We start from the raw sequence: 27,402 nt of genomic DNA, 5'->3' as shown, positions 1-27,402 counted from the left end.
AGGATGAGCTGTGGGAATGTTCTATGGGCACCTGTGTATATTAACTGACTTAATCCTCACTACGACCCCAGGAGGTAGACGCCATGATTACAGCCCCAACCGTTATCTGCTGCTGCCTCCCAATAACAATCGGTTATCATTAGCGGTCTAATAAGGACAAACCTTTGCCGAGTGCGCTGCCTTTATGATTCCATTTGATCCTTGCAACACACCTATGGGATGGGCCTGTGAGTTTCAGTTTCTCAGAGGGGAGAGGTGAGTTGCCCAAAGTCGCAGAGCCGGTGCGAGGCCAAGCCAGGCCTCCGGCCAGACGGCTCGGTCTCTAGGGCCTCAGCTTGGCGCCACATCCCTGCACTGGTGGTGGTGGTGTCCCATGGGGATTTGCCACGACAGGGCCTTTTGGCGATGCTTAGAAGTTTGGGATAAGATTTAAAGGCTCTACATCCCTCCGGAGCCTCCTCTGGGCCCGGGTCTGCCTGCTGCCTCCCTCCTGGGCCTGGTGTGCAACTTCCTGGCCTTTCTTGTCCTGCCAGGACCTGGGGGGCCACGTGGTTCGAAGGAGATCTTGTTGTGAGAGTTCAGCTTGGCTCCCATAAAGCCTCATTTGAGCTGGGAGACAACCCAGGAGGCAGGAGGAGGGAGAGGGCCCACCTCAGGCGCCGCCCGGCCATCTTCATAGGATGTGAGGACCCTCCCAAATGGTCTTGAGGTCCTTTTCACAGCCAGATGGGAAAACACAGGCTGAGTGAGGGCAGGGGACTTACACCAGGTCAACAAAGAGTCCCACAGGGGCAGGGCTTGGCCCTGGGTCCCAGGACCCCCAGCCCCGGATCGTTCCTCAGCGTCCTCCTTTACTTTCCCCCCTGGAAGGAAGTTGGCCTCACATACCCTGACTGACCCTTCCTGGCCTGCTTTTTGCCGGAGCCCTTGAGACTGGCTGAGGACTGGTTGCCATAGAGATGGTGGGGAGGGCAGTTCCAAGGCCGGCAGATGGGGGTGGGGGATGGGGCAGGACACCAACACGCGAAACACCCACCAACAGCTGGTCAGGACTACTTCGGGGAGACCAGGGCGGGACACGCGGCTCCAGGCTCCAGTGACGACCACAGGGCTGCTCAAGTTTCTGTCGGACATCCCCCAGGCTGAGCAGGTGAGGGAGGCCCTGTGGGAGGACTTCCAACTGCCTGGAGGCAGGCTGGCTGCCTGGGGTCCACATAGGCCAGGGCTGAGGGAGGCCCTGGAGAAGCCATGAGATTGAGCTGAGGCCCAGGTGAGAGACGGGGGGTGGGGGTGGGTGGGAAGGGGACAGGGACCCTAGGGAGGCCTAAGTCGTCCAGGGTGAAGATGAGGAAGACACCCAGGGATGACTCCCAGCCTTCTGGTGGAGTGAGTTGGGGAACACTGCAGGAGGAGGAGGGTTTTGGGAAAGATCATGAGTTTCCTCCACCTTGACTCCGCAAGTCCAGGACCCCATGGGGCCATTCAGAAGAGCTGCCCGGGGCCCAGAGGCAGCACTGCACGTGGTGACAGATCTGGGCTGTGGGGACAGACTCAACATGATCAGGTCCTGGCTCCGCTTACCCACTGGGTGACCTAAGTCAAGTGATTTCCCCTCTCTGAGGCTGAGTGTTCTCATCTGCAGGATGGGGGTAATAGTGGAATATAGGGTCCTCGGGAAGGTTAAATGAGTTACTGGGAGACAATCGTGAGCATCTGGCAGGCACTCAGTAAGGAGCAGTGGTTGCTATGTGAATGCTAAACACTGAGATGGTGATCAGTCGGTTATACTGGTAACAAGAGTCCAGGGGGCGCCTGGGTGGCTCCGTCGTTTAAGCGTCCAACTTCGGCTCAGGTCATGATCTCGCGGTTCGTGGGTTCGAGCCCCACGTCAGGCTCTGTGCTGACGGCTCAGTGCCTGAAGCCTGCTTCGGATTCTGTCTGTCTCTCTCTCTTTCTGCCCCTCCCCCACTCGCAGTCTGTTTCTTTCTCTCTCAACAATAAACATTAAAAAAAAAATCCAGGGGGCCACTCGGGGTGCACAGAAGAGGGAGATCCCCTGAGGGAGGTGTGAGGTGGTCCAGGAGCCTGCTTGGAGCTGGGCCTCCTCTCCTGTCTTCACTCAGGGGAGGCTTGGGAGCGGTGATGGTGTAATTCAGGGCCAGCAGCCGAGGTCTCGGAGTGCTGGGCAGACGGCAAAAAAGGACCGGAGACCCAAGGCCCGGAACAAGAAAGGGCATAGCCCTGCTGAGGCTGAAGAGTAAGCAGCTGTGCGACCGGCTGGGTGGGATGTTGGGTGTCAGGCCCCATGGGGGGGCCGGCATCCTGACCTTGACCCCTGCTCCCTGTCCTTTCCTTCCTCAGTCTCATCCCTTCTGCTCCTCGGAAACCCTCCTTTCCCTTCCAGTGGGCCTGGGAGAGCTTCCTCACTGATGGTCGGGCCCTGCTTCAGCCTGGCCACCAAGCCCCGCCCTTGCCCCGAGCCGTCACCCAGCACAAGGCCAGGCTCAAGTCCACAGCCACCCTCCCAGATGCCCACGGCTTCTGCTGGAAGACAGAGGTGCCAAACCTGGAGAGGAGCCAGCAGCTCAGGGCCTGGGACGGCATCCCTACCCCTTCTGGCAAAGGGGGGAGCCAGGAACTGGAGGCCCCCAGTGAGTGTGACCTCCAGCCACCTGGGAAGAGGTCAAGCTCAGGATCAGAGTCTGAGGAGGGCGCTGAGCCGGAAGCCCTGGGTGCTGAGGAGGTCAAGAAGGGTATGAGCCCTGGTGAACTGTCCCAGCTCCTCAAGAGGGGGTCGATCTGGGAAGAGGAGCGGTTTGCAGGGGTGACAGAGGAAGCTGAGGAGGGGGAGCACAGGGCCCCCCATAGAAGGAGGGCTGGTTCGCAGAGAAAGGGGCAGAACTCTGGCGAGGAGGCCTTGGATGAGGGTGACCTACAGCGCAAGGCGAGCAGCTCCAACCTTCGAGGGCCGCAGACGAGGAAGTCAAGGGCCAAGGAGCTGGAGAAGCTGCAGAGGCAGTTACACCAAGAGTTGGACTGCGGTGAGTGTGGACTTCAACGTTTGGGTCCCCCAGGAAACTACACAGCGGGGAGACAGGTTGGGGAGCCAGCACCCTGGGCCAGCAGTTCAGACAGGGCTGTGCTGTGCTCCACATACTAGGCAGGATCACCCGATGGGCTGGGAGGGGGGCTACTCTCTAACTTGTCCCGTTGTGGACAGGCCCTGAAAAGCAGCCCTGGAAGGCTTTGCGGGCTGCTGTGCAGGCCTCCAACTGGAGTGGGAAGACCTATGCCTTGGGAGATGAAGAGACTTTCCAGTTTGCCAACTTTCCTAACCGTACCTTCCACAAACGACAGGAGGCCACCAGGTAAGGTGGAAGAAAAAGGAGGATGGGAAGAAAGGACAGGAAGTAGAGAAGGAGCCAGTTCTCTAGAGACATTGAATCATTCATCGTCTCATTCATTCCTTCATTTATCCATTCTCCAATCTTCTGATCATCCAATCTTCTTTGGATCTATCCACCCACCCACCTGTCCTCCCTCCCATCCATCCATCCACCCACCCATCCATCTCTGTCTTATTGGCCAGCTATCTATCGACACAAGCTACTTTTCATTCATTTCCCATCTTCTATCCATCAATTAATCTATTAACTAAGTGATTAATGCAACATATATTGAGTATCTACTCATGGGTCCTCAGGATGTAAAGATAAAAAGACTTGGTCCTAGCCCTAAGAAGCTCAAGGTCTGTTGGAAAAGGAGACGGATGGGCAAGACAGCAATGAGGGCAGTAGAGTTAGACAATCGCTATACTTGGGGCTTAAACAAAGGACAATGGGAACAGAGGGGGAAAGCCTGGAAAGGGGGCACTGTTGCATTGTCTAGGTGAGGGATGATAAGGGCATAAACCAGGTGGTCATGTGAATGGAGATGGGGGGATCCATTTAAGAGATATTTGGGGGCTGGCTCAGCAGGTCTTGGTGACTGGTTACAAGTGGCAGGTGAGAATCCACTCAGCACTCTAATAGCACCCTCCAATTCTTACTGTCATCCCCTGCTTGCTTCCCATGCTTCCCAGTGTGCTCAGGACAAAGCCCAGATTTCTTGGTAAGGAGGCTCCTGTCTCCCATGCCAGCCAGTCAGAGTGCTAGAATGCCCCATGCTCTCCATCCCTTCTCTACCGGGACTGCCCCTCTTCCTCATCCACCTAGGTAACTCGGATGCATCTTTCAGCTTCCAAGTCAGGCGCCCTCTAGGAAGCTCTCCCCTGTGCTTACCTCCGCCATAGCTTTTGCCACGCGGCATTGCATTGGGGTCCTGGGGTACCTGTCTATCCCCGTGTACAGAGCTCCCTGAAGACAGGTACCAGATCTTATTGATCATGGCCTCTCTGGTGCCCCTACACAGGACCTGGCACCAGCTGGTGCTCAATAAATACGTGCTGAGTGAGTGACCGCATCTTCCCTTTTATTAGTCCAACCATGATTGAATTATGCATGAAGTCACCAACACTGAGTTTCTAGTTAGGTTAAGAACTGTCCTAGGTGCTGGGGAGACACTGGTGGTGAAGAGGAGAGATAAGGAACCCTGCTCTCATGAGGCTTACATTCTCCTTGGGAAGAAGGATAATTAATAAAGAAATGAACAAGATGTACAGCTAAAGGCAGAAGGGGTGGTCAGGGACTCTCCTTCTCTCTGACTTTTGAACAAGGACCCAATTGACAAGAAGGAACTGGCCATAAGAGCTGGGGGAAGAATGTTCCACATGGATCTAGATGTTGTCTATTCAACCGTCCACACCATTCATCCATCCGGTCATCCACCCACTGATCCCATCACCAATTTGTTTCTGTTTCCCATCCATTCATCTATCTGTCTGTCCCTCAAACCCAAAGGCATTAACCTAGTTCCTGCCAGAGATGGGGGTCAGAGAGAACAAGAGCTGGCCCCTGCCCTCAAGGAGAGCTGTTCTGCAAGGGGAGGTTAGCAATACACGTGGGGTCACAGGTGCACTAAGCCCCACAGGGCTGAGGATGTCCACCGTCGGGGCATACAGCTGGCTGGAGCGGGGCGAGGCCTTCAGGAAGAGTAGCCAAAGGCCCCGAGGTGGGCCAGATGCGGCCCTCATCATGGCACGCTTCCATGACGAACGCCATTCCCCGGGCCTTTGGCTCTCTGGGCTCCTGCAATCCCTCCCTCAGGCCCCCACACCCCTCTGCCTGCTCCTGGTCTCCACGAGACTGCTGCTCCCCCCAGACTTCTCCCACCTTCTTCTTTCCCTCCCCCCTCCCAAGAAGCCTGTTGCAGGCCTGGGAGCGGCAGCAGCAGGAGGAGTTGCAGCGGGCCGAGCTGCGGAGGGCCCGGGAGCAGCGGGTACAGCAGCAGGTGGCTCGCTGCCTGGCGGCCTATGCGCCCAGAGGGAGCCGGGGGCCGGGCGCCACCCAGTGCAAGCTGGAGGAGCTGAGGTAGGAAGCCTGGCGCCAGGGAGGGGCTGGTGGGGAGAGGGCAGCGGAGGCAGCGCGAGAGATGTCAGATGTCAGATGAAGGACAGAGGAGATGCAGACCTCCCCTCCCCTCAGGGCTGTCTCCACAACCATCTTCCAGGCCACTTGGCCGCACTTTACCCATGAAGACACCGAGGCACTGGCGGAGGAGGAGCTGAGGCGAGGTCACCGGCTAATAAGACCAATCCCGGCAGCTGGCAAAAGTTCACGGTTAAAATGTTCTGCCTGCATTCCCACTCGTTCTAATCTTTTCCGATTTCAAAAGCCAGGGATGCTTCTTACAAAAAAACTCCGACATTACCGGAATAGTTAACATGGCACGTAAAGCGAGCCTGGGATCTCACTCCTGGGGACAACCGTTCTTTGCCATCAGGTGAAGAGTCATCTGTTTCATTCTCTCCCTATATTTTCACGCTTAAAAAGAAACGGGCAGATGTGTATTTAAAAGTTTTTTAGACTCCTAACGGGACCACGAAGGGGGCATTAGCATCAGAACGATAATTCTACAGAGGAGGAAACTGAGCTCAGGGAGCTTAAATAATTGGCCAAAGGTCACAAGTGAGCTGCACAGCTAGGATTCCAACTTGGGCAGCCATTGAGTCGCGCTGCTATGTGGTCCCGGAGCGCTCGGATACCCAATCTGCAGATAAAGTGCGCCACGATGGTCCCCCCAAAGCCCTACCTAGTGAAACAGAGAACACAAATAAATATGGCCACCAGGGCCATTGACATTGAGCACCTACTGGGTGCACCTGGCAGCAGGGTAGATCTTTCCACAACTCATCTCCTTTCATCCTGGGAGAAGGGCTAGGTCAAGGTTGAGTGGAGTGCTGCGGAGAGACCAGAAGGTCTCTGTCCTGCAGCGACCCACCAAGGACTCAGTGGGGTTCTGATCACTTACTCTTTGAGGCTCAGTCTTATCATCCCCAGTTTCGAAGATGAGGAAACCGGGACTCTAAGAAGTCAAGGGTGTTTTAAAGGAATCCTTGGCCAGTGATGGAGGAGAAGCCTTCTCCGCGCCAGACCTCAAGTTCATTGTTTTTCAAATAAGGCAGGAAGCCTAAAGTTCAGAACTCCAAGGGACGGATGTCAGTGAGAGAAGTGTTTCCTGCACACCTTTTATTTTCTACTTGAGAGCAGATATATGCCACGGGCTCTCTCGGCCTTTACAGCCCGTGAAGTTTGCTCTCTCCGAGCCGCAAAGACTCTGCCCTGCGCAGGAGAGGCTGGCTCAACTAAGGTCACCCTGTGGTAGGGAGGCTATGTGACTTCCTTTCCTTCCCAGATGCTGGACAGGGCTGACATCCACTCACACGGCTTCCTTTCTGCCTGGGGCTCCAAGATGTGGACTTCCTCTCCATTCTAACGAACAGCCTCAAGAATCAAGCAGGAAAAACATGCAAGACCTCACAGGCGACACAGAGACCAAACGCAAGCTGGCGCTCCCCACCCCCGCCTTCTGTAGCTGCTGAAATGACCTCTTGAATGCCGAGGACTCCATCTTGCAATAACTCCTGTTCCTGGCCAAGGGTTTTCAAATTCATCTCTTCTTCTCGAATGGAGGAAGCTTCCTTCCCTGGCACGTAGCCAAAGATCCTGGCCGTGCCAGGCAGGGTTCTTCCACGGGGCCCCGGCACATTTGCTAGAGGTCCCGAATGAGTCCTGGGGTCTTGTCTGCTTCTCCCCTCCCGTCCTGTGTGTGGGTGCTGCCACCAATTCCCGAGACCTCTCCTGCGTGCTTCGCAGGATTCCTGGTCTCGGGTGTTAGTACAGCCGGGGGGCCCCTCCTGCTGCCAGGATACCCGGCTTGAAGAGCAGACACATTTCAGACAAGTGCACAGACTGGGTTTTTGTAAATGGATTTGTGCTTCCCCCGTGCAATCCTGATATTTTCGGGATGCAGTCTGTCATCTGCACCATATTTCTTTTGTTCCTCCCTCCCATTTTCCAAGCCGCGTGCTTATAAAAACCACAGAGAATGGCGGCAAGCTTGTGTAATCCCTGCCATAGCACAGAGGAAACCGAACCCAGAGCCCAGACTGGGGCCTTGCCCAAAGCCACAGCCAACAGCCGCCGCTTCTTCCTCACAGGTGCAGTGTGAGGGGGCGCAGAGGTGTAAACGCAGGGAGGGGAGAGGCCCTGCAAGCTGATGCCCAGTTGCTCCGAAGCCGGAGCTGGTCCCTCCGCCTGGGGGTGGCCGGGATGCTAGATGAGCTCCCGGCTGCGCAGCCTGCAGACTTGGGCTCGGGGCTCAGTCTCTCACTTCCCAGCTGTGCGACCTTGGACGAGTCCCTCAACCCCCCTGGGCCTCCGGCTCATCATGGGTAAAACGGAGCAAATAATTTCCACCCCACTGACCTCAGGAGGAACCCGGGGCGAGGCTGGGAATGAAATGGCTTTGCAAGGTAAGGGCGGGGAGGACGTCACGTCCCTAGAGAGGAGGAGTGGACTCAGGACCGGGGATGGGCTGTGCTCGCGGCTGGCTGCCCACAGGTCCGTCTCCCTGCAGGCGCCAGGAGCGACAGCGCTTTGCTCAGTACCAGGCAGAGCTGCAGGGCATTCAGCACAGGGTGCAGGCCCGGCCCTACCTGTTCCAGCAGGCCATGCAGGTGAGGCCTAGCCCCTGGACGAGCATCAGCCTCCCTGAGAGCAGCGCTTCTCATTGGCTGAGTGCGTAGGGATGTGAGAGTGGGCCCCCTTAGACAGGACCCCGGGGCCACCGCCCATCCAGAAGCCCTGGGACCTTCACACGCGGCACCACCCGTCCCCGGCAGCCTGCAGAGCAGGAACGCTTCTCTTTCTTCAGGCCAATGCCCGGCTCACGGTGACCCGGCGTTTCTCCCAGGTGCTGTCCGCACTGGGACTGGATGAGGAGCAGCTACAGGCTGAAGCAGGAAAGGGGAACACAGAGGGCGCCTCCAGGAAACCCAGGTGAGGCCATCTAGCTAGCCAAGGAACTGGCTCTGCCCAGCTACAGGGAGAAGGGAAGTGGGGGGGCCACCGCCAGCACTCTGGGCCCTACAGGGTCTCCCCTAGCTGCGGCCCCGCCCATCTCCAGCCTGGGCTGGACCATCTGGGAAGAAGCTGAGAAAACTCACCAGCAGCCATGTTGATCCGCCCTGGATTTAAGTCCCGGTGGCCCAACCCCTCGGCCCGAAGGACACTGCCTAGCTCTAGCAGTCAATCGGTCCTTCCCTAGGCCCTGTCCCCCAGGTCACCCAAGGAAGGCAGGACCGGGGTGATGTTCTCCAGATCCCAGTAAAGAAACTAAGGACCTGAGGGGCAGGGTCCTGTCCAAAGACACAGGAGCAAATAAGCAGCAGAGCCGGGCTGGGAATCTGTGGCCAAATGAGTGGCCACACACCAAGACCCCATTGTGGGGTGGGGCCCCACAAGTCACCCCCTGTATACTGCCCCTTGTGCTTTAGAACAAGGTGATGCACAGCAGGGATTATGAGGCCCATGCATAAGGACACTGAGGCTCCAGGAGGGGAAATCACTCGCTCAGGGTCTCACAGCATAGGAGCCAGATTTGAACCCACATGTCAATAATGGCCTTTCCCCTCCTACAGCCCAGGTCTCCTTGGGCATGGGGGTGGGGAGCTAGAAACCCATGGTCTCTACCTATGTCTTCACCTTTAAGGAGCCACAGGTCAATGGGGGTAAGGATGGAGCACTCTTCTGGAAGCCCCCCAAAAGCAGAACCCACTGGAAGCCAGCCCAACAGGCACTCCACTCCAAGCCCAGACTGAGCCCAGCTCCTAAGATAATGATTAAAGGCTTTATGGAAACACACTGTGTAATTTCTGGTGGTGCTGGGAAGAGGCTGCAGGTTGGGGGTAGGAGGTGGCAAGTGGGTAGGCAGCAGGCTTAGCTTGTCCCATCACCCAGGAGCTCTGGCTGCCGCCCAGGAGCTGCTCCCGCCCAGCACACACAGCCCTGGCCCTGCTCCCGAGTGGGTCGTCGCATAGGGCAACAGCTGCGGCTCCTCCACCCCCATTTCCATCTATGCTGGGTCTTAGGAATTCAAGAGTGAATAGGATCTGGCTTTTGAGAACTCCTGGTGCGCGTGTGGAGTGGGGGTGGGGGTTAGGGGTTGGACCTTTAATGGGGTACATCACACCATAACAGGCCAGACGGAGCAACTGTGGGGTGGTGGGAGTGTGAGGAGGGATTATGTGAATTGAGCCTTTTTTTTTAAAGTTTATTTATTGAGAGAGAGGACATGCGCGAGCAGGGTAGCGGCAGAGAGAGAATCCCAAGCAGGCTCTGCACTGCCAGTGCAGGAATTCAGGAACCTTGAGACCATGACCCCAGCCGAAGCCGAGGGTCGGAGACTCAGACGCTCAACCGACTGAGCCACCCAGGCGCTCCAATTGGGCTTTTAACTTAATTTCAAGTGAGACGCCCTCCAAGGGGGGGAGGGGAGGAGGCTCACATACACAGATGTGCCGAAATTCTACACTCAGTTTTAGGGGGTTCCGGAGTACAGGTTAAAAAGCCCAATCCAAGGCTCGTGGGAAGGCGGCGTCTGCTGACCATACTGGTTGCAGGGACTTGGAGGCTGGACTGTGGAGCCACGGCTGTCAGGAGACCATGCTGCGCTGTCCGACACGCGATGGAGCCACGACCCTGGGGAGTCCACTAGGAGGACGCCCAAGGAGCGCCGGGCGCCGTCCACAGCAAGTCCGTGACACACGGAACGTCCGGTGCCGGGCGGGCGCTTCCAGCTCCCGGGTGCCTGGCGTAGAGCGCTTCCAGCGGAGAGACCCGTAACCACTACATCCGGTCGACGCAACCCCCGGAGCGCATGCGCAGTCAGGCTACCAGCTTAAAGACCGCCACGCCTACCGACGCGGCCGCTCTTGCGCCGCTGGGCTCCGATCCCAGCCTTCCCATGAACCTCTGGGGCAGGCTCCGGCGCGAACGACGGAAGCGGCCGCTCTTGGTTTCCGGCAACACGACGGCGGCTGCCGGGCGACCCGGAAGTGCTCCCATTTTGCATCGTCGGGCCTCGGCGGCGGCCGGGCTCGGGGCGGACGTGCCACCATGGGGTCGTCGAAGAAGCATCGCGGGGAGAAGGAGGCGGCCGGGACGACGGCGGCGGCCAGCACCGGAGGCGCCACCGAGCAGCCGCCGCGGCACCGGGAGCACAAAAAACACAAGCACCGGAGCGGCGGCGGCGGCAGTAGCGGCGGCGAACGACGGAAGCGGAGCCGGGAGCGTGGGGGCGAGCGCGGGAGCGGGCGTCGCGGGGCCGAGGTCGAGGCCCGCAGCGGCGCGCACGGGCGGGAGCGCAGCCAGGCAGAGCCCTCCGAGCGGCGCGTGAAGCGGGAGAAGCGCGATGACGGCTACGAGGCCGGTGAGGGGCGTGGCCCGTGGGGGCGGGGCGTACCCGGGGCCCCGGAGCGGGAGGGCCTGGGTGTGTGCAGGCCGAGTACTCTGGGCCTGGGCACCCCCAGGCTGTCTTCGTCGGCACTCATTAAAGGGCCTTCTGTGGTTATTTGGGGTTGAGGGTTGTCTCCCTCTACTGCGCTCCGCGAGGGCAGAGATTTTGTTTTCCTTGCAGTTGGCACGCCCCAGGCCCTCAGTAAAGGTGTTGAGTGAACGGATGAATGAAGCAGTCCCAGCGTGTGTAGAGACAGGAAGAAATCTGGTATTGAGCAGATCGTGCAGGGCTCATAGCAGGGATAAGAAACGGGTCTGACCGCAAAGGACCCTGTAGAAATTTGAGTTTTGTCTTGAGGGTGGTCGGGAGCCGTAGATTTGAGCCGAGGAGTGAGTTGATCATGTTGTTAGTGTCACCGCATTGAGAACTGGTTCAAGAGTAGTCAAGAGTGGAGGCCACGTGAGGGCTGAGAGTGGTCTGCACCGAGGCAGTAGCAGGATGGAGAGACCTGAACAGATCGAAATCGTGTTTTGCGGAAGGAATTTAAGACATCTTAGCACTTGGATGAGGGTGGGAAGAGGAAGGAAATGAAGATGACTCCTTGAGTTTTGGTTGGAGCAGCTAGGTGGGTGGTTGTGTCGTCTCCTGAAATGGAGGAGTTTGGAAGAGGCCCTCATCTTTGGGCCTGTGTTCGGCACCTGAGCCAGGCTTCTTCTTGTTCTAGCCGCCGGCTCCAAAACGAGCTCAGGAGATGCCTCGTCACTCAGCATCGAGGAGACCAAGTAAGTTCCGTCTCCCGTATGTTTCTGCTTTTATTTTCTGGGACAGCTTCTTGGGGGTGGCCTTTCCCACACTAAAGCATTCTCATTGAAATCAGAAGTGCCGTATGACCATCTGAGTTACAGAAGAGGACGCTAAGGCCTAAGAGGAAGGATGGCCCGCTGGTTAAGGGGCAGGCCAGGCCTGGTGCCTGTGTTCCCCATATTGGAGGCCAATGTCCTTCCCAATGTCCTAGGCTGCCTGGGTCAGGTCCTGTTTTGGGGACCCTCGTGATCTCTCAGTCTCATCCTGTTTTCACCCCGTCTGTCCTGAAATGTCTTTCGTGCACCTGTTTCGTTGACGGCTCCTAACAGTTGTATCTCTTGCCCTCAGTAAACTCCGGGCAAAGTTGGGGCTGAAACCCTTAGAGGTCAACGCTGTCAAGAAGGGTGAGTGTGGGGCTGAGGATGGGGGTGAGGGAGGGCATTTTGGTGAAAGAAAAGGACCATCTGAAGGGGTCTGTGAGGAGGGTGGGGTTATGGCCCAGGTTCAGCTCCATTTAGTGGCGCTGTCTGTGTGTGTGTGTGTGTGTGTGTACATAGTTGCCAATAGACACGAGGCTTCTCCCTACAGCGGTCATGGGGGTTTGGGAATCAGCTTATTCTTTAAGTTCAAATGGCTAGCACCACGTGCTAGCCTTGTGCTGCGAGGCAGCATTAACCAGGCTGAGACACATGCGTAGCTGCTACAAACTGACCTGAGCTGTGCACGTGTCAGGTGTGTTTGTTTTTTAAAGCATGACTTGGGGAGCTTGTAAGGCGTGGAGGGTCCTGTCATGCTGTGTGGGGTGACACAGAAGTGTGGGGATGTAGTGGGAGGAGTTAGGTGAAGGGTTCGATCCCCCCTTTCCTGGCCCCTTCTGGCCCCCTGAGCTGGAAGGGGGCAGGGTGAGTGGCTCCCTCCTCTCCCCACCAGCCACGGGCAGGCATAGCCTCACGTCTGGGCCCCCCTTCCAGAGGCGGGCACCAAGGAGGAGCCCGTGGCAGCCGATGTCATCAATCCCATGGCCTTGAGACAGCGAGAGGAGCTACGGGAGAAGCTGGCAGCCGCCAAAGAAAAGCGCCTCCTGAACCAGAAGCTGGGGTGAGGGGGTCCCTGCCGGGGTGACAAGGGAAGGACCTGAGGAGGCTGCCAGGGAGCTCTTGAGTCAGGTGGGGGGAGCAGGAAAGGGGTTCTCCAGAAGGCCACTTTCTTTCCTCTTCAGGAAGATAAAGACACTGGGGGAGGATGACCCGTGGCTGGACGACACCGCGGCCTGGATTGAGCGGAGCCGGCAGCTTCAGAAGGAGAAGGACTTGGCGGAGAAGAGGGTGAGTGCCCGGGGAAGCTGGGGGCGGTCGCTCAGGGCCTCTGGCAGCCCGGCCGGCTGGTGAGGCAGGAGGCTTGTTCTTGGGAGGTGACCGGGTTCAGAGAGGTAGGAGGCCCACGGTCGATGCTGTCTGCTCTGGATTCCCTGCAATGGCCTGTTTTTTCTGCACTCCCACCTGGTAAAGTCCCACGTGTCTTCCAGTGATGCCGAATGACGTGAGGTCATAGGTCACCCCCCTCCCATCCCATAGGCCAAACTGCTGGAGGAGATGGACCAAGAGTTTGGTGTCAGCACTCTGGTAGAGGAGGAGTTTGGGCAGAGGCGGCAGGTAAGGCCGCTGCAGCGGCCGAGGGCAGGGAGGGGTGGACGCACCACTGTCCTTAGTGCTGGGGTCCCAGGGCTCGGGGAGTCTGGGCTCCTGGCTTGTCTGGACGTTTCCTCTGCCTTGTAGGACCTGTACAGTGCCCGGGATCTCCAGGGCCTCACCGTGGAGCACGCTATCGATTCCTTCCGAGAGGGGGAGACTGTGATCCTCACCCTCAAGGACAAAGGTGGGTTGAGCTCAGGTGCTCTGGTTGGGGACGTAGGCACTGCTGAGTTGAGGGTAGACGTGAGTGGCCGCTGCTCCTGCCCTGTCCGCAGGTGTGCTGCAGGAGGAGGAGGATGTCCTGGTGAACGTGAACCTAGTAGATAAGGAGCGGGCAGAGAAAAACGTGGAGCTACGGAAGAAGAAGCCCGACTACCTGCCGTATGCGGAGGATGAGAGCGTGGACGGCTTGGCCCAGGCAGGCCGGGCAGCACGGGGCTGTGAGATGGGGGCTCTGGGGCTTTTCAGGAACAGGCTGGATCCCGACCCGTCCCTCTTGTCCTGCAGCAGAAACCCCGCTCCATCCTGTCCAAGTACGACGAGGAGCTCGAGGGCGAGCGGCCGCACTCCTTCCGCTTGGAGCAGGGCGGCACCGCTGACGGCTTGCGGGAACGGGAGCTGGAGGAGATCCGGGCCAAGCTGCGGCTACAGGCTCAGTCCCTGAGCACAGTTGGGCCCCGGCTCGCCTCCGAGTACCTCACACCCGAGGAGATGGTGAGCCCCGAGCCCTCCGGCCACGGCTTGTGATGGGGTGGGGCTTTCTCCCCCTCCTCCCGGGTCCTGTGCGGCCAGATGAGCTGTGGGGGATCGAGTGTGAGGGTCTTGGCCCTCATGGGTAAGCAGGGCGGTGTTGCAGGGAGCCAGTGGCTGCCAACAGAACGGGGACCGTTGAGACAGATGGTCCTGAGTTCGTGTTCAGGTTCTGCCATCTAGCCAGCTCGTGCTTTGGGTGAGTCATTTAACCGTGAGGCCGAGGCTCCCCGTTTGGAATGGGAATGGCAGGAGCCCCCGTCTTGAGGGCCGTTGCGAGGGTTAGTGACAGCGTGGGTGAGTGTAAGTTTACGGCTGTATGTGGAGTTTGTGTTTGGGAGGATTGTGAACACAGAGGTAGACGCCGGGCTCGGTGAACTGCTTGGCCACGTGATTAAGAGCAGGACCCCCTGAGCCAGAAAAACAAGATTCGCAATCCTGGCTGTCCCTCTCAGCTGGGCAACCTGAGGCAAGGAACGTAGACTCTCTGTCCTCAGTTTTCGTCATCTCACAGGTGGGACAAAGTCCCACCTCCCTCACGTGTTGTCTGTGCGCGGGAAGTGCTTAGGACAGAGGCTGGCACGGAGGAGCACTAAGGAAGTGTTCGTTCTCGGGGGCTCGTGGCCGCCCGCCTTCCCCGTCTCAGGTGTCAACTCTCCTCCCCTTAGGTGACCTTTAAAAAGACCAAACGGAGGGTGAAGAAGATTCGCAAGAAAGAGAAGGAGGTGGTCGTGCGGGCCGATGACTTATTGCCTCTTGGGGACCAAACTCAAGACGGGGACTTTGGTTCCAGGTGCGCTTGGAAAGAGGGGTGCGGGGTGGGGGCTGGCCTGGCCCAGGGGCCCGTGCTCACCCGAGAGGCCTCTCCCCCTAGATTGCGGGGCCGGGGTCGGCGCCGAGTGCCTGAGGCAGACGAGGAGGCCCCAGAGGAGGAGGAGAAGGAGCCGGCGCCTCAGCCCTCGCAGTCGGATGACACCCGCGTGGAGAACATGGACATCAGCGATGAGGGTGAGGCGCCCTGCCGGCCGGGGGCTGGTGGGGTGGGGGGAGCGGTCAAGGGCAGGGACGAGCACCCTGGGCAAGGGGATGATTCGAGCAGAGGCCTCCCGTGTTTCTGCCAGAGGAGGCTGGAGGCGCGCAGGCCGGGTCCCCAGAGGCGCTGGAGGAGGACGAGGCGGAGCTGGAGCTACAGAAGCAGCTGGAAAAGGGGCGCCGCCTGCGGCAGCTGCAGCAGCTGCGGGACAGCGGCGAGAAGGTAGGGGGCGCCGGGGCTGGGCAGGCGCGGGTGGGTGTTGGCCTCTCCAGGGCTGGGGTCTCCGGGGACGGGTGTGCCGTGGCGCCCTGTCCCCGTGAGCACGGCACCTGCACTCTGGCCAGGATTCTCTTTTTTGTTTAACATCACGTCGTTAGCAGATCTCTAGGTTTGAGCGGTGTTTTTGCTCTAAGGTGGCGTAGGGTTGGAGCCTTCCCTGCCTCCCTCCCTTCTGTGGTTGGGTGTTGCGTGCCTGCCGCGAGTAAGGCATCGTCCCGAGGGCTGGGGAGTCATAGGTGAGCGGGACCGCGAGGGGCCCTGTGCTCACGGAGCCGCGTTTCTAGCTGGGGGTGGAGGCCGGCACGTGTGCATGAACACACTCTGGTGGTGCCTCGAGCCGGGCAGACCGAACCCAGGAAGACGGAGCCGACGGCTGGGGGGCTGGCGTCTTGCCTCAGCTGTTTGGGGGAGATCTCGCAGGGGGCGGCATCTGAGCTGAGACTTCTTAACGCCGAGGAGCCAGCCTCGCAGGGATTGGCCTAGGACACTTGAGGACCCAGTGGTGTGAGCTGAGCAGAGGGGCCGGTGGTCCGTATGGCCTTGGTCGTTGCTGACCCTCAGCGGGCACTAGCGTGTCTGGGCACCGCTCGCGTGCTCTGTCGACTCACTTAGGCAAGTTGCCCAGGGTTACGTGACTGGTACGTGGGTTTGAACAGCCTGACTCCAAAGTCTGTGCTTTTAATCCTGCCCCTCCCACGTCTGGAGCGAGAGAGAGAGAGAGAGAGAGAGAGAGAGAGAGAGGCCGGGACAGGGAGCCCTGCGTGCCCAGCCGGTGGGGCAGAGCAGTGGGAGCTCCTGCGGGGGGATCCGAGAAGCAGCAGCCCCTGAGGTCGAGGAGAGCCGCGGGAGTGGGGCTCACAGAAGCCAAGAAGGACTTTCAAGGAGGGACAGGCGGGTCAGGTGCGGCACAGTGTGTCAACAAGACTGAGGAGACACGGAAGCGAGGGCGGCAACTTGGGACAGTTAGAGCGGGAGCAGGTGGGCCGCACAAACACTGGAGCGCAGGGGCTCAGGCGCTCGGCCGTTGCAGCGGGGCATGGCTGCGACCCAGTAAAACTTTATTTGTGGCAGCAGGTGGTGGCCGGTACTTTGTCCACCGCTGCCCTAAAGAGGGTCAGAGAAATGGGCAGTAGCTGAAGGGGGCGTGATGGAGAGTAGGGTTTTTTTTTTCTGTACTTAATGGTTAATAGCATTAGTATTTTACAGATCGGATCTAAGAATCGTAGAGTTTGTGGCTGGAAGGACTGTGCAGAGGTCACGTGGCCCGATGGTTCTCAGCCTGGGCTGAGCCCGAGTCACCTGGGGGTGTTTGTAAACATGGCTGGGCCGCACCCCGCAGTAGTTAGGTGCAGGGCAGTTGAAAGAGTATCATAATGAACTTCTTAATTTTAAATTACTTTAATGTTTGTTTATCTTTGAGAGAGAGAGAGAATGGGGGACGGGCAGAGAGAGAGGGCGACAATTTGAAGCAGGCTCCAGGCTCTGTGCTATCAGCACAGAGCCCGACGTGGGGCTCAAACTTGCGAACCACGGGATCGTGACCTGAGCTGAAGTTGGATGCTTAACCAAGACTGGGCCCCCCAGGCGCCCCCATGATAAGCTTTTTTATACGTTCTCTTAATTCAGTATTTTTAAACATTTTGTCACAGTGCTCTCGCCTCGCTTTCTCTTTTCGTTTTTTTCTGAATCCCTGAAAGTAAGTTGCGGACTCTGTGACTCTTTCCCCCGAGGCACTTCAGCAGGCGTCTCTAAAAATAAGGACATTGCCCTACGTAGCTGTGTTCCCTTAAAAATCCCATACGGTACTTGCTGAACCCCCAGGCTCAGGGGACCCCACCTTCCCTGGAGGAAAAAATCCCATAAATCCTCTGATAGCAGTCCATGACAAAACTTCCCAGTTATGCCCCCAACGCCTTTTGGGTTTGAACCAATGTCTAATCCAGTTTTAAATTCTCAGAAGGTTTTCTTAAGTGATGGTGATTCACGAGTGTGCTCGCTGCCGATCCAAGGGAGCCAGAGAAGTGAAGAGAAGGGAGGAGCTATTTTCAGGAGCAAACCCTTAAGGAGCAAGGCAGGGGTGGGACCTGGAGTGCTGGTCGGGGTGGCCTTTGAGTGGAGCCAGGTCACGTTGTGGTTTGTCTCGGGGACAGCAGGAGCGGGCACAGCAGGTGCAGGTGGCTGGTGGGGGGAAGAAGTTAAGGGAGCCCCGTCTGGTTGTCTGTTTTCCAGCGAGGAGGTGGAGGGTGGGGGTGGACGCGGGGTCTTGGGAAGGTGGGGCGCTGTGTTGGAGCCCGGAGTCGGGTACAGGGCGAAAAGCAGGTCCGCTGGGCAGATGAGCGGAGACTCCGCGTTTGCAACAAGGGGTCGCGAGTCGGAAGTGGGTGTGCGCGTTTAAGGGTTTCTGCAGCCCGTCCAGGTGCTCCTTGTTGTCAGCCAAGTAGGTGATGTCTGGGATGAATCCGGGTTGGGTTTGTCGAGGGGAGAGACAAGGTAAAGTGTTGCAGAGGAGGGACCCCGCTGACGCACAGAATGCACGCTGGGTGGTACGGACGCACCAGGAGGGGCGACGGGTGGGAGGACGGGACTGGAGTCCTGGTGAGGTGGGGAGAGTTACTGGATTGAGGTTTACAGGGTAAGTGAGCTGGGAAGATGGGAGGCAGCAGATGGAGAGGAGACGGGGCGGGGCTGTGGATGTTGGTGATGATAAGCCAGGGCTGGGAGGGTGAGCCCTGGAGGGGGAGGGTAGGGGGGGAGAGGCTGGGGAAACGGTTGCTAGCGGTCAGGAGTTCAGCAAACCTCTGGGGTAGTGGTTGGATGGGTCCTTTGGAGGCAGAGGTCCCCGAGAGTGCAGACGAGAGGAGGAGCAGGGGGAAGGCAGGAAGCTGGGTGCTGGAATCCACAGTGAAAGCGAGGAGGTCGGGAGGTGATGGGACTCCGGGAGCAGCAGGCGCCCCCCACATGCCAGGGCCTGCGCCCCGCGGGACGTCAGGAATGAGGCGGAGCTGCTCTCTGCGCCTTCACAGAGTTCACGGTGCCGCGGGATGTTAGTGTCATTCCGCGGCGAGTAACTTGCCAAACGCCCAGCGTCCAGCAGGGAACACGGCAGCTGAAAGCACAGGAGTGTCTGTCCTCGTGAAACTTTTGTTCTAGTGAGAGGAGATGAGAGAGGGCAGAACAACATCTGGCGGTGAGATCCGCCGTGAGGAGAGGAGAGAGAGGAAAAGGCGAGGCGGTGGGGAGATCAGGAGTAAAGGAGCACTCCCGTTTTCAGTCGGCTAGTCAGGGAGGGCCAACCTGAGGAGGTGACGGTTGAGACGAGATGAAGTGAGCCTCAGCGACGTCCTAGGGCACGGTTCCGAGGTGAGGGAGCACCCGGTACCTGAGGCGCTGAGGCAGGAGCGACTGGGCTCGCTCAGGAAGTTGGGTGAGGCTCGTGTGGCGTGAGCCACGGGGAGAGTGACAGGGAAGGAGGTGGGCAGAGGGGGCTTGCTCTCGCGGTAGGTTTAGCCGGTGCGGTTCTGTCGGAGGAAGACCAGGTGGGATGGTGGCCCGCTGGGGACCGTGGAGACCAGGAGAAGCCGCTGTGTGTGGAGTGCATCTTGAGGGTGGAATTGACAGTGTTGGCTGATGGACCGATTGCATGCGAGATCGCGAGCGGGTGTGAGAGGTTAAGGACGACCCCTAGGAACCTTGACTTGAACAGCTGGCCGTTGACTGAGTTAAGGAGCAGGGAGGGCCGTTCCTGAGATGGGAAGGGCTAGGGGAGGACAGGTTTGGGGGAGACGACCCAAGGGTTCGGTTTTGGCTGTGTTTGAGGTGCCTTTTTATTAGACGTGTTGGACACCGAACGGGCAGTTGGATGCAAGAACTTGAACGTCAAGGGAGAGGCTGAGGCTGGAGGCATAGATGCAGAAGTCAGTAAGTACGTAGATGCGAGTCAAAAGCCGTAGGAGTGGGTAGAGTCCCCAGGACAGTGAGTGTGGATAAAGGAGGGGAGCCCAAGGAGGAGAGCGCGTGAGGAAGACCGGGAGGACGGGGTGTTGTCCTGGAAGCCACGTGCCGAGAGGTTCTTGACAGGAGGCATCTGTGACAAATGCTATGGAGAATTAGGGTATCCGGGATGAGCGCTGACCTCTGGATTGGGCAGCACGGAGGTCATCCGTGCTGTTGCCCAAAGCGGCCTCAGTGGGAAATGCGGGCAGATCAGGCAGGCTGTAGTGAGGTTGGTGATACGAGATGACCAGAGGAAAGCCGGTCGTGTTTCTGTACCCCAGCAAGAGATAGAAGATATGTTAAAAAAAGATACTGTTTATGAAGGGGTTAACAGGTGGTGAAGTAATACGGGCAAGCAATAGACAGCTTGCTAAACAGATGTTTTCCATCTTTTCTAAACGGGTAACAGATAAGGAGGATAGCAACAAAATAAAAAGGAGTAAATGATGTGTAAGATTTGGAGGGGAGGGGCGCCTGGGGGGCTCAGTCGGTTAAGTGTCCGACTTCGGCTCAGGTCACGATCTCGCAGTCCCTGAGTTCGAGCCCCGCGTCGGGCTCTGTGCTGACAGCTCGGGGCCTGGAGCCTGCTTTGGATTCTATGTCTCCCTCTCTCTCTGCCCCTCCCCGGCTTGCACTCCGTCTCCCTCAAAAATAAACATTAGAAAAAAAAAAGATCTGTACGGGGAAGATCCTAGTCTGTTTTCAAAAGACATTAAAGAAGACAGGTACACTGTTGTTTTAGGCAGCTAGAGCTGCCGTGACAAAATGCCACAGACAAGGTAGTTTAAGCAACAGAAATTTATTTCTCAAAGTCCTGGAGTCTGAAATTTCGGGAGGGTGTTCGAGAGTTTTGGCTGCTCCTGAGGCTTGTCGGTGGCCGTCTTCTCACCGTGGCCTCTCGTGGCCTTTTCCCTGTGTGCCTGCGTCCTTGGGGTGTCGTTCTCTCTCTATAAGGATACCAACCTGCTGGATTAGGGCCTCACCCTTATGACCTCTGACCATGACCATCTCCTTAAAGGCCCTGTCTCCAAACACAGTCATACTGGGGGCAGGGTTTCAACATAGGAATTTGGGGGGGGGGGGACGCAGCGCAGTCCATAACAGCTGCGTTAACGGATAGGACATTTCAGAACAAAGTTAAGGAAATTATGTTTGTGACTTTGTAGCAGAGAAAAATTTTTTTCCTTTTTTTAATTGCATTAAAATACATAGAACATAAAATTTGCCACTTGGGCCTTTATTAATATATATACATTTTAGAGAGAGAGTGCGTGTGGGAGAGGGGCAGTGGGAGAGAGAGCATCCCGAGCAAGCTCCACTCAGCACCGAGCCCGACCTGGGGCTTCATCCCACGACCCTGGGATGGTGACCCAAGTCAAAATTGAGAGTCGGACGCTCGACTGAGCCACCCAGGCGCCCCTTAACCATTTTTAAATGTTCAGTTCAGTGATGTTAAATTCCTTCACGTGGTTGTGCAGCCAGCCGTCTCCTTCATCTATCCCTAGAACTCTTCCTGTCTTGGAACCCTGAAACTCCGTTCCCATTAAACTCTCTCATCTCTCGGCTCCAGGCAGCCGTGCCCTACTTCCTGTCCCTGTGATTTTGACCTTCTTTAGGGACCTCCTGTCGGGGGCATCACAGGTTTTTTTGTTTTTGCTTTTTGTTTTTTTGTGATTGGATGATTTTAGGAGAAAGATTTTTAAACGATAAAAATGTAAAGCGTAAACCATGAGGGGAGAAAAAAAAACCTTAATATTTACTTAGAAATTAAGAACTGGAGTTATTTGAAAAGGTGTCACGAGGAGTACAAGATGGGCCAGAAGAAGATCCCTGCCCACGTACACGTAACCGTCACAGAAGGGTTGGTGTCGAGAATACCCGAACAACAAAAACGGGCAAGATGGGGAAACAGGCAGAAGAGCCCAGCAGGCAGTTCACAGAAGCGGAAGGGGAAATAGCCAGTAGGATACCCAGGGGGGCCCAGCTTCGTTCGTGGTCAAGGAAAGGCGAGCCACGAGGACGTCGATCGGGTCCCGCCCGCACCGTCTGGCAGAAATGTCCGAGTCTGACGGGATCAAGTGTCAGGGTTTGGAGCAGCCAGAATCCTCACACGCACTTGCCCGCGCGCTCCGGGGGCCCGGGCGTCACATCGCTGGTTGCTGCGTCCTGTGTGGAAAGACAGAAGGGCCGTCCGCAGCGCCAGGTGCCTAGGTTAAGTACGTTCACATCAGGGAACACGATTCTGTAGTGAAAAGCTAACGAAGTACAGCCGCTCGTGTCAGGATGAATCTTAAAACGTATTTTAAAAAAAAAGCAAATCACGGAGGAATCTACAGCACGGTTCAGATTGTATGATGTCTTAAAAACGTGCAGCTGGGGGCACCTGGGTGGCTCAGTAGGTTGAGGGTCCGACATCGGCTCAGGCCATGATCTTGTAGTTCGTGAGTTCGAGCCCCACTCGGGCTTGCTGCTGTCAGCACAGAGCCTGCTTCGGAACCTCTGTCCCCCTCTTGCTGCCCCTCTCCTGCTTGTGCTTTCTCAAAAATAAAGCATTTAAAAAAAAATACACAACCAGGGCACCTAGGTGGCTCAGTCGTTAGGCATCTGACTTCGGCTCAGGTCACGATCTCACGGTTCGTGAGTTCGAGTCCCATATCGGGTGAGCTTAAGCCCTGCTTCGGGTAAAACATGAGCACCACCCTTAGGTAAAACACAAGCCCTTTCAGGTGAGCCCCGCTTCTCTTTCTGTCTCTCTCTCTGCCCCTTGCTCACTTGCGCCCTCCGTCTCTCTCTCTCTCTCTCTCTCAAAAAAACAAAAAACAAAAAAACCCCACACAACCAGGGGCGCCTGGGTGGCTCAGTCAGTTAAGTGTCTGACTCTTGATTTTGGCTCGGATCACGATCTCACACCATGAGATCAAGCCCTGTGTCAGGCTCTGTGCTGGCCACATGGAGCCTGCTTGGGATTCTCTGTCTCCCTCTCTCTATGCCCTCCCCCTACTATGCGCTCTTTCTCTCTCAGAATAAACTTAAAAAAAAAAAAAAAAGTACAACAAAATAATACCCTGTTTGTGGATGGGTCGTTGTGTGGTAAAACCGTAAAGAAAAGCTAGTGAGGGGCGCCTGGGTGGCTCAGTTGGCTAAGCGTCCGACTTCGGCTCAGGTCATGATCTTGTGGTTTATGAGTTGGAGCCCCCCATCGGGCTCTGCACTAATAGAGCCTGCTTGGGATTCTCTCTCTTTCGCTCTCTCTGCCCCTGTCCTGGTAGCTCTCTCCATCTCTCTCCCTCTCTCTTAAAATAAGTAAATAAACTGTATTAAAAAAGGAGAGTAAAGCCAGTGAATCATGAGCCCCAAAAGGGGCAAGGAGACAGTCAGGCTTGAAAGGGTATAAATGATATATCTGAGAGTGGGCCATGGGTGCCTGGGTGTGTGTTTAGTTGTTACTATTTTTAAACATGCACGTGCCAGGACCCTTTTATGTTTATGGTGATATTCGTTAAAAAAAATAAACGTAGTAAAACAGGATGGAAGGGAGGGGTGTGGAAGTGGATGTGGTGACTGGAAACTTCTCTGAGGAGCTTGCTGTCGGGGCAAAGCACGAAAGTGTGGGGTGGAAGGAGGGGAGATCCTAGACGGTCCTGGGTGCTTATGGGAGTGCGGCGTGGAGGGGACCGGAGGGTGGCATCGGGAGCGGAGTTGTGAGGGGCCTTGGGGCCATGCTGGGCCAGAGGGTGGCCTGAGGGAGGAGCGAGGCAGGCGGTGCGGGGGGGCGGTGCGTGCCAGAAGTGTGTGGGAGTTCCACGGGCGTCTCCCCACCCTGTGGGCTCAGGGAAGGGTTCTGGAAGAGGTGTTTGAAACTGGAGTTTGTGGGGTGAAGGGTGGGTGGCGGTGGAGTGGCCGAGAGGCCCTGGGTGCCCCGGTCCCAGAGGAAGACGTGAGGCTGTGGGGCTTTGGAGAACGGCTGTGTGGAATTCTGGATGTTAATTTAAAGGGCAGAAGGGAGCCATCGATGGCTTTGCGGCAGAGGAGTGACCTAGCGAGATGGGTGTAGGTGCAGAGTGGGGGAGCGGACGGGGAGCCAGGAAGGAAGCAGAGACCAGCCAGGTCTGCTGTGGACATAGGAGCGGCCTCTGGGTCTCGACGGCACCTCCCCAGAAACTTCTGGGTTTGCCCACAGCTGCTCCCTCCCCCAGGTGGTGGAGATTGTGAAGAAGCTGGAAGCCCGCCAGCGGGGCTGGGAGGAAGACGAGGACCCCGAGCGGAAGGGGGCCATCGTGTTCAACGCCACGTCTGAGTTCTGCCGCACGCTGGGGGAGATCCCCACCTACGGGCTGGCGGGCAACCGGGAGGAGCAGGAAGAGCTCATGGTGGGTCCTCGGGCGGCCTGCCTCTCCCCCCTGCTCCCCTCGGCTCCGGCTTGGACCCCCCCCACTCTGGTCAGGTCCCCAGTAACGAGCCTCAGGGCCCCGGTGGGTTAGGAGGCTGGGGGCGGGGAGGGGCTGGGGCTCCCTGGGCTGACCCTGGCCTCCTGACCCCCAGGACTTTGAACGAGACGAGGAACGCTCGGCCAACGGCGGCTCTGAGTCCGACGGGGAGGAGAACATCGGCTGGAGCACCGTCAACCTGGACGAGGAGAAGCAGCAGCAGGATGTGAGGGGCGCGGAGCGAGGTGGGGGGTCGGGGGGGAGGAGCAGGGGCCCACGGCGCAGCGGGGTTGGGGGCCGGGGGACCTGGAGCAGTGGCCCGTTGTCTCAGAGCCCCGCCGTCCCCCTCTGCGATGGGGCCTGTGATGCTCACAGGGTCGTGGTGAGGATTCAGCGAGGCGTCTGGCGTGGGGCCGGTCACCGGAAGGACCACGGTTGTGTGCGGTGGGGGGAGGGTGGGGGGTGAGGGGTGAGAAGAGTCCGCGCGGCCCGCTCACCACCTTCGTCCCGTGTGCCGCCCCCCAGTTCTCTGCCTCCTCCACCACCATCCTGGACGAGGAGCCCATCGTGAATAGAGGGCTGGCAGCTGCCCTGCTGCTGTGTCAGAACAAAGGTGAGGGCTGTGAGCCCTGCGGGGGCGGCAGGGTGAGCCACTCCCCGGGCCCTGCGAGCTGCCCCCCTGCCCCCAGGTCTGGGGCGGTCATAGCAGCATCTGGCCTTTCTGCACCATGTCACCCCATTTTTGACGGCTTTGCCCATCCCCCCCCCCCCAAAAGCCACCACTCGCCCCTGAAGTCTTGGCATCTCTGGGGAGAACCGGGGCAGTGGAAGTGGTCAGGCCGTGGCCTTGAGAGACCCTGGCTTGAGGACCCGGCGGGCCTCCTGGAGTCTGACCACCACCTCTCCCCAGGGCTGCTGGAGACCACGGTGCAGAAGGTGGCCCGGGTGAAGGCGCCCAACAAGTCCCTGCCGTCGGCCGTGTACTGCATCGAAGACAAGATGTGAGTGGGGCGGTTGGGCAGCGGGTCACGGGGGTGTCACCGGCCGGAGGCTGTGGGGAACTCAGGCGGGGTGGGCGGTGCTGGCCTTGAGGCCCCCCCTGTCTCGCACCTAGGGCCATCGACGACAAGTACAGCCGGCGGGAGGAGTACCGAGGCTTTACCCAGGACTTCAAGGAGAAGGACGGCTACAAACCCGACGTTAAGATTGAGTATGTGGACGAGACGGGCCGGAAACTCACGCCCAAGGAGGTGAGCAGGGCTGTGGGCGACTGAGTCACGGAGAGGTGGGGCTCCTGCCCTTCCCGGAGGAGGCAGAGCTGCACCATGGGGTCTTGGCTGGAGTGTTGGTGAAGTGTCAGAGCCCCTGTGCCTCGGTTTCCATCTCTGGGGGGCACAGCGGGCTCCATCACGGCCCGTTGCCGGCCTGCCCCCTCGTGGCTTGACCTGCCCTGGGGGCCGCCTTTCTGGTGGCTGCTGTCCAGGCCCCCGCCCCACTGGCGCTCTTCCCCACGTGCTCCCAGCCCAGCCTCGGGGCGCACCGTCAACCTGGACGGCCCACCCAGCCCCAGGCCCTGGCCGGCTCAGCCTCCGCATGCAGGTCTCACTGAGGATCCTCAGTGTCCCTGTCGCGGCACTTCTGGCCCCCAAGTCCGTCTCTGTGACTCTGCGGAGCCCCTGGGGGGCGCCAGGTCGCTGCCTTCCTCCCAGCCCCGTCCCAACCACCCCTCCGCTGCCCTCTGGGGCACAGGCGGCTCTCACACGGTTCCTGCCCCGTGTCCCCAGGCTTTCCGGCAGCTGTCCCACCGCTTCCACGGGAAAGGCTCAGGCAAGATGAAGACTGAGCGGCGGATGAAGAAGCTGGACGAGGAGGCGGTGGGTGGCCCGTGGAGACGTGGGGTGGCTTTGGCACCTGCCGGTGCTGGGGTGATGGGTGTTCTGGGGCCTACTCCTGCCCTGTGCTGACTGGCCCCTGTCCTGCAGCTCCTGAAGAAGATGAGCTCCAGCGACACGCCCCTGGGCACAGTGGCTTTGCTCCAGGAGAAGCAAAAGGCCCAGAAGACCCCGTATATCGTGCTCAGTGGCAGCGGCAAGAGCATGAACGCGTGAGTGGGGAAGCACGGCGGGCAGGGCCGGGGCAGGGGCCACCTGACCGGGTGGGAAGGCCCGAGCCGGTGTCCAGCCTCATGCTTCTCTTCTTTCCGCAGGAACACCATCACCAAGTGAATCCGATCTCCCTTCCGATCCCCTCCCTGACTTTAATATTAAATAAAGTTCCCTCCTTATTTTTTCCTCCTTCGTCATGGTGCAGATTCCGGGGTTAGACCTGGGAGGAGGGGCAGGCAGTGCTGGGCGGGGCATCCGCTGCCCTCAGGCGGGCTCTGGTTGCTGTGTGACCTCAGGACGGTCCCCGAATCTCTCTGAGCCTTAGTTCTGCCATTTGTACAGTCAAAGCACCTCTGCTTCATAGACTGTCTTGTGAGGATTAAATGAGTTCATCCATCCATCTCCCCACCCACCTACCTGGCATTTAGAGGCGAGCAGGACCCCTCAGAGATGCCTCAGAGTCTGACAACCGCTAGGTATGACCCAGCCATCCAGTGACACAGACAAAAAGACGAGGGAGAGACTGTCCAGATCCTCTAGGACAGTCCTCCACCCCCGCCCCCACCCCCGGCGTGGTGGTTCAGGTCCTGGCTGATTGTCAAAGATCGCACCTTACCCTCGCCAGGGATGGCTGTCGGGTGAGAAGTGGAGGTGGTTTTAGAGCCTCGGTCACCCTGGTCTCTCCAGCCTCTGATGGCACATGAATCACTGCCCTCGGGGGCCCGGGACCGCGTGGGCCAGTGGGCCGGGCTCCACGCCGCGTTCCTCGAGCCCCTGTGCCGCCCCCGTCTGCTTGGGGATGTGTCCCGCGTGTGGTTCCCCAGGGAGGTGAGCTCTGAAGGAGGCTTGGACGTGCCACGACGGGACGCACCAGAGCCCTGAATCGAGGCTCCCGTTGGAGAGCTGGTGTCCTGCTGCCGCCGATGCCCAAACACATTCCAGGTGGTTCACAGGTGTTTTTTTTTGAGGCCGACAAACACGAAGTAGAAGAGAAGGATGGTTTCAAACGGTCTCGCAGGAAGTGTGAGCTCGGGCGACACGCAGTTGCCCTGGTTGCTCTTGGGGACGGTTTTGCCGGACAAACCCAGCAAGCGGTCACATCACGCTTTCTTTGAGCTTGTGGTCTCCCTCGTGTGAGGTCTCGCCCGGGTTGAATTTCCACCTCGGCTGCCCCTCCGGTCCCTGGGGAAGGCCGCCCGAGGGCTCGGGGCGCCAACGCTGGGTCTAGCATTTGGAACTCAGGACATTTCTCCCAGAAGCTCATGAGACCCGGCTGGCGGTGTGCACGGTCACCGTGCCTCGTGCGGCTCCCGCCCTGGCCGACCTCAGGCCTCACTCCGTAGGCAGCGGTCCCTTAGGAGGCTGTCACTGTCGGAGCCAGAAACAGCTCAGGCAGGGCCGGCCCGGGCATCCCGATGCAACTG

The 27,402-nt window shown here is 58.4% G+C and overlaps 2 protein-coding genes across 6 annotated transcripts; both read left to right on the top strand.

Moving 5' to 3' along the window:
- Positions 1–971: 971 nt before the first annotated feature.
- TSGA10IP (testis specific 10 interacting protein) lies at positions 972–9,298 on the top strand. 4 transcript variants are annotated; one of them, XM_027045521.2, is made up of 8 exons: positions 972–1,150; positions 2,124–2,257; positions 2,362–3,041; positions 3,221–3,368; positions 5,301–5,468; positions 8,017–8,116; positions 8,314–8,438; positions 9,151–9,298. In XM_027045521.2, the coding sequence occupies exons 1-8, from the start codon at positions 1,004–1,006 to the stop codon at positions 9,257–9,259; spliced, it is 1,611 nt and encodes a 536-aa protein (XP_026901322.2). In that variant the 5' UTR covers positions 972–1,003; the 3' UTR covers positions 9,260–9,298. The 4 variants fall into 4 exon arrangements, 3 of the variants coding, with proteins under 3 accessions (XP_026901322.2, XP_026901321.2, XP_026901323.2); XM_027045520.2 differs by having other exon boundaries at positions 5,298–5,468; XR_008290251.1 differs by lacking the exon at positions 8,017–8,116 and having other exon boundaries at positions 5,298–5,468.
- Positions 9,299–10,477: 1,179 nt separating this feature from the next.
- SART1 (spliceosome associated factor 1, recruiter of U4/U6.U5 tri-snRNP) lies at positions 10,478–26,164 on the top strand. 2 transcript variants are annotated; one of them, XM_027045088.2, is made up of 20 exons: positions 10,478–10,869; positions 11,621–11,678; positions 12,049–12,104; positions 12,672–12,798; positions 12,920–13,025; positions 13,275–13,352; positions 13,476–13,575; positions 13,667–13,809; positions 13,902–14,105; positions 14,810–14,934; positions 15,016–15,149; positions 15,263–15,396; positions 23,643–23,816; positions 23,989–24,099; positions 24,399–24,486; positions 24,784–24,874; positions 24,988–25,123; positions 25,658–25,747; positions 25,856–25,977; positions 26,080–26,164. In XM_027045088.2, exons 1-20 carry the CDS (start codon positions 10,557–10,559, stop codon positions 26,096–26,098), a joined length of 2,409 nt encoding a protein of 802 aa, XP_026900889.2. In that variant the 5' UTR covers positions 10,478–10,556; the 3' UTR covers positions 26,099–26,164. The 2 variants fall into 2 exon arrangements, with proteins under 2 accessions (XP_026900889.2, XP_026900888.2); XM_027045087.2 differs by having other exon boundaries at positions 10,482–10,869; positions 13,899–14,105.
- The last annotated feature ends 1,238 nt before the right edge of the window (positions 26,165–27,402 follow it).

The sequence above is a fragment of the Acinonyx jubatus genome, chromosome D1, assembly GCF_027475565.1.
Source record: "Acinonyx jubatus isolate Ajub_Pintada_27869175 chromosome D1, VMU_Ajub_asm_v1.0, whole genome shotgun sequence".
Lineage (NCBI taxonomy): Eukaryota > Metazoa > Chordata > Mammalia > Carnivora > Felidae > Acinonyx > Acinonyx jubatus.
This window is presented reverse-complemented; position numbering and strand designations above follow the sequence as displayed.

Excerpts from the sequence above, each read along its gene's own strand:
- TSGA10IP (XM_027045520.2), top strand. The coding sequence starts at position 1,004 with ATGGGGCAGGACACCAACACGCGAAACACCCACCAACAGCTGGTCAGG. Across the intron at positions 1,151-2,123 it reads ACATCCCCCAGGCTGAGCAG|GGGAGGCTTGGGAGCGGTGA; the intron begins GTGAGGGAGGCC and ends GTCTTCACTCAG. Across the intron at positions 8,439-9,150 it reads GGCGCCTCCAGGAAACCCAG|GAGCCACAGGTCAATGGGGG; the intron begins GTGAGGCCATCT and ends TTCACCTTTAAG.
- SART1 (XM_027045087.2), top strand. The coding sequence starts at position 10,557 with ATGGGGTCGTCGAAGAAGCATCGCGGGGAGAAGGAGGCGGCCGGGACG. Across the intron at positions 10,870-11,620 it reads CGATGACGGCTACGAGGCCG|CCGCCGGCTCCAAAACGAGC; the intron begins GTGAGGGGCGTG and ends TTCTTGTTCTAG. Across the intron at positions 13,026-13,274 it reads AGGACTTGGCGGAGAAGAGG|GCCAAACTGCTGGAGGAGAT; the intron begins GTGAGTGCCCGG and ends CCCATCCCATAG.